Raw genomic sequence first — 7,856 nt, 5'->3', positions numbered from 1 at the left:
ACAAAAACCAAATTTCTATTTTGATAGAAAATATTCAAATGAATAAAATAAATTATAGAAGATTTTATATTTTCTTTTAAAAAAATAATAAACTATTCTCAAAAAGAAAAATTTTAGACATAAGTTTCACATATTATACACTTACTTATAAATATATCATTATATTTTTTTATCTATATAATAAAAATGATTCTAGATATATTTATAAGTAAAATAGGATACGAATGTAAAATGACATGTTTGAAATTGATGGGTAGGATATGCCGGTTATGAGCAGTACGGCTCTCTCGAAAAAGGAAGGACCATTTTTGTGAGCATAGTACGGACCAAACTGATATCGTAAAAGAAGAGAAAACCCCCTCCGAATCAAATTTCAATAGATCGCAGACAGAGACACAGTGGCGCTGAAATGGAAGAGAGATCCACCGATTCGGAATCGATTGTTATAGAAACCCTAAGAAGCAGAGGATGGTGTTTAGGAGACGTTGAGCTTGTGAAGGCCATCATCATGATCCACTCCGCTTTGGCCGATGATGCTTCTACCGTGGTGGATTCAGTGGAGTCTGAGCTCATGAACACCGATCTTAAATCTATCGGAGACAAGTCCCTACCCGACCCCTCGCTTCTTCGCAACCGCAAGTCCTCCCATATTCTCGGTCCCAAAGTCCTTCAGGCAATAACATTCCCCCCTCTCTCTCTATCTCTCTTTCTTGTGAATTTTCTTTAGTCTCCGTTAGTTGCAGAGAACATGAGAGAACGGTATAAGAAAAGAAAAAATTGAGTGTTCTATGTTGCGTCGTTTTTTTCTGCCAAAAACAAAAAAATACAATATTCACGTACAAGTTGTGTATTCGTTTCCTCGGCAAACAAGTGAGACCTTTGTTCTGGCTGCGAACTTTGTGAATCGACCAGTGATGCTTTTGTTTTGTTTTTGGCAGGTATCTTCAGTGAGAGACATAACAAAAAGCAGCATTGAGGATGTCTCACGAAGTTCAAGTAGTCGGCGACTCCTAAAGTTAGGTCTCACTGATGGGCACACCGAGATAACAGCTATAGAGTTCGCTCCTGTCCCGTTGGTTCCAGACGACCTTGTTCCAGGAGCTAAGGTAGTCTCTTTTTTATTTGCAAACGACTTATTTATATCTTTGAAGTAATGAGAATGCTAGTTTATTGAATTATTTTTATATGGTTAGCCGATCTCTCACAGAAACAAATGTAGGCATTCCACTGATAATTCATTGTGTAATTACTAGTTCATTAGCAATTGTGGAATATTGAAGCAAGTGATGATTATAAGTGCGTTATAAGTGTGTCAGAGACTTGAGTTTATGACTGAGCGGCTAATTAATACGTTTGCAATGGTGTTAGAAAGGATTATAAAAAATTTTGAGGGATTGTGATCATGGATTTGGGAGTCCTTGGTGGATTATGGTTTGGACCCATAACCTGAACTGCAGTAAGTTTTGAACGAAAATGAAATTGAAGTTAGTCAAAATTTTGTTTTAATTTTTGGGCTCGGCGACTATTTTATAGTTGAAATGAAGTTGGCTTAATATTTGGATTTGATGATAGATTGTGAGAGAAATTGTGTGTGTGAGAGAGAGAGAGAGAGAGAGAGAGAGAGAGAGAGAGAGACGTGGGGAACAAAGCTTAGGCACAAGGGAGGGAATTGGGTCAGAGCCTCAGACTCTTGTACTTCTAGTTCCTAATAATTTTAGGGCTGTTCTAGAGATTTCATTACACGACCACTACTTTTCTTGCGGGGAAAACTGAGCTCAGCCTAGACTGAATCTGTCACTCTTGGCAAAGAAGGGGGAGGATGCCAGGTGAATGTGGTCAACTTCTGTTGAATTGGTTTGCTGGGCAGTATTTGAGCCTATGACCTGCACAGACTCCAAACCAGCCCTTCAACGTGAATGCTGAGACTTTGGTAGGAGTTCTTAAAATTTGTGATGGTTCCTCGGCATTAGGGTTTACCTAGGTGTGGTTAAGGTTGTGAAACTACCTAGTTATCTGCTTCACTTTTATCCAGGTGGATGCCTATTAGGTGCAGAAAATCAAATTGGCAGTGTAAGAGAGGGTGGATGGAACTGTTGGATGTATGTAACATGCTAAATTTGGTTGAAAATGTGGGTTAAGTGCTTTGCTTGTATTGGCATTTCTGAAGTCAAGGAACTTTTTAGGTATGGAGAATTGTTGGCAGAGATGGATTCATGTCAGTCTAGATAAGATTACTATGCCGTTGAAAGAAGGTGAGATCAAGGTTTTACCTATAAAAAAGGTTTTAGTCTTAGATGATTTTGATCCAATCACATTACCTGGTCAAGTCCTTGACGAGATGGCATTTCTTTATTTGTTAAGACCTTGTTTGCCTTGATTGATGTCCCTAATTTTAATTTGATGTTTACATGGCTCACTCTTTTTATATGATCAAGCAGTTCTTATGTACCCAAGAAATAAAAAACTGTGTTTTCTTGTATATATTTATTCTTATGGTTAATGTTTTAACCTTTAGTTACAATTTGGTTGGCAGGTCCGTTTGGAAGATAAAGCTACAATACGTAGTGGTATAGTCTGTTTAAATCCTAAAGTGTTATCCTTCTTAGGAGGAGTTGTTCAACCACTCTATGAAGAATGGCAGATGAACCAGAAATATTCAGGTTTCTCCCGGTCATCTTTGAGACTATCACCGGAAAGTGATACAGGAGGCCCTCCTCCATTCGAGAAGCTGCAAATTAGGGCACCTTCATGCCGGTTTGTTCAGCAAGGAAAATCTTCTGGTCAGTCTTCAAAGTAAATGCTTAATAACTTTTTTTTTTTTTTTTCATTTATTTCTCTCCTGTGTTGGGTCATTCAATTTCATTTGGTTGTTTTGAATTTGGTTACTGAATGGCTGTTCCAGATATGCTTGTATATTAATCACATAAAGGTCTGTGTTGCATTTTGTGTTACTGAATAGTCGAACCACTCTACTCCAGTTATTCCCTTTACCACTATGACATGATGAGTGCAACATATATGGTTTGTAATAATGTATTTGTTCCAATTACCTAGACAGAACTCATGGTTGCACAAAAGTTTGTGTGTTTGGGTAAAACATTAAGGCTCGTTTGTTTTCAGAGATGAGATGAGTTGAGATTAAAGTTAAAAAGTTGAATAAAATATTGTTAAAATATATTTTTTAATATTATTTTTGTTTTGGAATTTGAAAAAGTTGAATTGTTTATTTTATTTTGTGTGGGGATTTGGGAAAGTTGTAATGATGATGTGAGATGAGATGAGATGAGATGTTTTCTGAAAACAAACGAGGCCTAAATGTGAGATATACTTATATAAAAAAAAAAAAAAAAACATTAAATGTGAGATATTTTAATAAAAGGATCTCTTGCATGGATAACATAAATGACTTTACTTATGATACAATTTAGTGCAATGATCTTTTGTGAGGCTTGTTTGTGCAACAGGGCAACCAAAAATGCAACAAACTCAACACAAGTAAGAGTTAAGTCCATTCATATGTTGGTTGTATTTGTGATGGCTGTAGCATTGTAGTTGATGAATGCAAATGATAGTTTGAAATAAGAAAGTTCTCCATGGAAATATATAAATGAAGCAGAAGCTACGGGAAAAAAGTTATTAATGGGTTTTATAATGGGAAATTATGTTGCATACTTCCAGTGTACTTAGGTTGTGCCCCTTGCTCTTTGAAGAGATTTTTCTTTACGTCATATGTATGTATGTATGTATGTATGTATGTATGTATAATAGGGAGTTGTGTTCGAGAGGTTGGATTATTGTTATAATGCACCCTTTAGGTTGAATTGTGTTTACTAGTTAATTTTTAGACACGATGACAGAAGTTGATGATTTTCAGATTATGCTGGGTCTTCTTCCAAGAGCCATGGCCCTAATGCTGTCACTGGAAATACTGATTTTAAGCCAACTGAAAGGAAGCAAAAACTTGATAAGTCAACTGACATGATCTGGAACCCAAAAGCAGCCACTGTTACAGAGAGGACTGAAGAAAAGCCAAGCAGCTTTGAAATGAGACCAAAAGAAGGTGCAACTTCGTATCTTAGGATTCTTTGATTGCAATTTCATTTTTTGTGTTCTGCTTCTTATCTCATCTACAATTTTTTTGTTTGTTAGTGGCACTGGGGTGCATGACTTTGCACCCATGGCATGTGCTCTTAGCGAGAAAGATGAAAAGGGACATTATGACCAAAAGTAGGTTACTGAAAATTTGAACCACACAACTCCAATTATTCCCTTTACCACTATGACATGAAAGTGCAACATTTATGGTTTGAAAAAAAACTCATGGTTGCACACAAGTTTGTGTTTTGGGTAGAACATTATATGTGAGGTTTTAATAACAGGATCTCTTGCAGTATCACAAAAATAACTTATGATAACATTTAGTATTGATGATACTTTGTGAGGCTGGTGTGCACAATAGTGCAACCAAATACGCAACAAACTCAACACAAGTAAGAGTTAGTCCATTCATATATTGGTTGAATTTACGATGGTTGCACCACTGTAGTTGACAAACGGACTATCGTGGTTGACAAATGCAAGTATCAATTTGAAACAAGGAAGATCTTCGTGGAAATATATAAATGAAGCAGAAGCTTCTCATGTATGCATCCTGTGTACTTGGGCATGCCTTCTTTTCCTATGAATAAAACTTCTTGATTCCCTATCGAAAAGTGAAGCCAAAGTTACAGGAAAAAAGTTATTAATGGGTTTTATAATGGGGAGTTAAGTTATGTTGCATACTTCCAGTGTACTTGGGTTGTGCCCCCTTGCGCTTTGAAGAAAATTTTCTTTACGTCGTATGCATGTATATATGTATGTATGTATAATAGGGAGTTGTGTCCGAGAGGTTAGATTATTGTTATAATGCACCCTTTGGGTTGGATTGTGTTTACTAGTTAATTTTTAGACACGATGACAGAAGTTGATGATTTTCAGATTATGCTGGGTCTTCTTCCAAGAGCCATGGCCCTAATGCTGTCACTGGAAATACTGATTTTAAGCCAAATGGAAGGAAGCAAAAACTTGATAAGTCAACTGACATGATCTGGAACCCAAAAGCAGCCTCTGTTACAGAGAGGACTGAAGAAAAGCCAAGCAGCGTTGAAATGAGACCAAAAGAAGGTGCAACTTTGTTTCTTAGGATTCTTTGATTGCAATTTCATTTTTTGTGTTCTGCTTCTTATCTCATCTACAATTTTTTTTGTTTGTTAGTGGCACTGGGGTGGCATGAGTTTGCACCCATGGCATGTGCTCTTAGCGAGAAAGATGAAAAGGGTCATTATGACCAAAAGTAGGTTACTGAAAATTTGAACCACACCACTCCAATTATTCCCTTTACCACTTTGACATGAAAGTGCAACATTTATGGTTTGAAAAAAAACTCATGGTTGCACACAAGTTTGTGTTTTGTGTAGAACATTATATGTGAGATTTTAATAACAGGATCTCTTGCATACATCACAAAAATAACTTTACTTATGATAACATTTAGTATCGATGATACTTTGCGAGGCTGGTTTGCACAACAGTCCAACCAAATACGCAACAAACTCAACACAAGTAAGAGTTAGGCTTGGTTTGGGTAGTGAGAATACCTGAGAAGTGTTGAGAATGTTTGTGAATAGTAGTGAAAAAGTAATGAAAAAGTAATAATAAAATATTGAATAGTAGTAAAAAATAGGTGAAAAGTAATGAATAGTAGAAAAGTAGGTGAAAAGTAATAATGAAGTAAAGAATAGTAGTGAGAGTACTTGAGATACTCTCACTTGCCAAACACACCTTTAGTCCATTCATATGTTGGTTGTATTTACGATGGTTGCACCACTGTAGTTGACAAACAGACTGTCGTAGTTGACAAATGCAAGTGTCAATTTGAAACAAGGAAGATCTTCGTGGAAATATATAAATGAAGCAAATGCTTCTCATGTATGCATCCTGTGTACTTGGGCATGCCTTCTTTTCCTATGAATAAAATTTCTTGATTACCTATCAAAAAGTGAAGCCAAAGCTACAGGAAAAAAAGTTATTAATGGGTTTTATAATGGGGAGTTATGTTGCATACTTCCAGTGTACTTGGGTTGTGCCCCTTTGCTCTTTGAAGAAAAATTTCCTTACATATCACAAATACATGTGTGTGTGTGTATTGTTGGAGATGTGTCCTAGAGGCTAGAGGTTAGATTATTGTTAGCATGCACTCTTTAGATGGGCTATTGAAGACTGTGCTTAATTGTTAATTTTTAGACATGGTGACAAAGTTGATGATTTTCAGATTATGCTGGATCTACTTCCAAGAGCCATGGGCCTAATGCTGTTGTTGGAAATACTGATTTTATGCCAACTGGAAGGCAGCAAAACCTTGATAAGTTAACTGACATGAATAGGAATCCCAAAACATCTTCTGTTACAGAGAGGACTGAAGAAAAGCCAAGCAGCTCTGAAACAAGACCAAAAGAAGGTGCAACTTTGTTTCTTAGGATTCTTTGATTGCAATTTCACTTTTGTTCTGCTTCTTGTCTAATCTACAATTTTCTTTTCTTAGTGAAACTAGGGTGGCATGAGTTTGCACACATGGCATATGTTCTAGGAGAAAGATGAAAAGGGACATTGGGCTGGGAAGGGTGGTGTTTTACAACTTGGATATTAATGTGGGAGGGTAGTAAATCAAATTCCCGATTCTCCTGGTTTACATGTACAGACTGGTCAACATACATTTTGGACTGATTACCTGATAAGAGTCTTAAAATCTTTATTGAACTTAGAATAAGAAAAGATTTTTTTTAGTGGATCTACCATGTTGAATGTCAAACTAATCTAAATATTGGTGCAGTGGTGGAGTCTGTCCCTGTTCAAAATCAAGCTGCTGCACAGAAACTACTCCAGAAAATGAATCATCAAAGCTGGGATGGTCGACATTCCAAAGGTCAAAGACATAGGGGAAAGGGGAACCAAGAAGAGCCAGTTGTTTTCACTTTGGATGAATGGGAAAGGATAAAAGCCGAGGGAAAGCCTTTAAAGAAAGATGAGCTTCCAGACATTCGTCGTGACGAGAAGCTTGCATGGCAGCTTCAAAACGAATTTGATTCTGAAGATTTTCATGTCAGCATCTGTCCTTCATATTTATTTCTATTGTTGCGTAATAGTCATTATAATGGCCTTTCATATTGGGCTCCGGATTTTTTTTCCCCCAATATTTGATGTCATTATTTGCTACTTGTCAGGTACAAAGGGGTCCACATAAAGCAGCAGGGGCAGATGACTTGAGAATGAGTATGTTTAATTATACAAGAGATGACGATAGGTTTCGTGCATCAGGACACGGAGGGGGTGGAAGGGGAAGGGGAAGGGGAAGGGGAAGGGAAAAGGGAAAGTGGAAGGAAAGGGAGGGGGGAAGAGGAAGACGTGGTTAAATTTTGATCTCCCTCTCAATTACCTATATTCTCATATAATCTTGGTGTGTTATATAAGCTGTAACGCCCTTTCACCTATATCAAAACTCCAGTGCATCACTTTGTTGATTTTGCTTCATTTCATCTTCAGTATCATTCATCAGATTTCGATTTTCAATGCTGATCAGCACGGTTACATCTCTAAACAACAGTTGCCATCATCAATTTGATCCAGTCGAGCTGAGTGAACAAATGAGAATGGTTGTGGCTACTGGCTAGGACAAACTTGTCGCAGCTTAACTGCAAGGGTTTTGGGTCAGTGATAGTGTCAGATGGGAGCAAATTTTATGCAAAAATGCTGCTCACCGAATAGTTGGGTCTCGATAATTTTATTTTATTTTTAACTTAGCGATTTAGAAAGTTTTTTTT

General features: G+C 37.0%; 1 protein-coding gene across 3 annotated transcripts; it reads left to right on the top strand.

The window, feature by feature from the left end:
* Positions 1–317: 317 nt before the first annotated feature.
* On the top strand, positions 318–7,614 carry LOC121253081. Of its 3 annotated transcripts, XM_041152975.1 has the most exons (8): positions 321–673; positions 939–1,106; positions 2,534–2,780; positions 3,875–4,060; positions 4,978–5,163; positions 6,311–6,496; positions 6,869–7,137; positions 7,260–7,614. In XM_041152975.1, the coding sequence occupies exons 1-8, from the start codon at positions 410–412 to the stop codon at positions 7,446–7,448; spliced, it is 1,695 nt and encodes a 564-aa protein (XP_041008909.1). In that variant the 5' UTR covers positions 321–409; the 3' UTR covers positions 7,449–7,614. The 3 variants fall into 3 exon arrangements, with proteins under 3 accessions (XP_041008911.1, XP_041008910.1, XP_041008909.1); XM_041152977.1 differs by lacking the exon at positions 4,978–5,163 and having other exon boundaries at positions 318–673; XM_041152976.1 differs by lacking the exon at positions 3,875–4,060 and having other exon boundaries at positions 320–673.
* Positions 7,615–7,856: the final 242 nt, after the last annotated feature.

The sequence above is a fragment of the Juglans microcarpa x Juglans regia genome, chromosome 2S, assembly GCF_004785595.1.
Source record: "Juglans microcarpa x Juglans regia isolate MS1-56 chromosome 2S, Jm3101_v1.0, whole genome shotgun sequence".
In the NCBI taxonomy this organism is placed as follows: Eukaryota; Viridiplantae; Streptophyta; class Magnoliopsida; order Fagales; family Juglandaceae; genus Juglans; species Juglans microcarpa x Juglans regia.
Note: the sequence above shows the minus strand (reverse complement) of the source record. Positions and strands in the feature narration are given on the sequence as shown.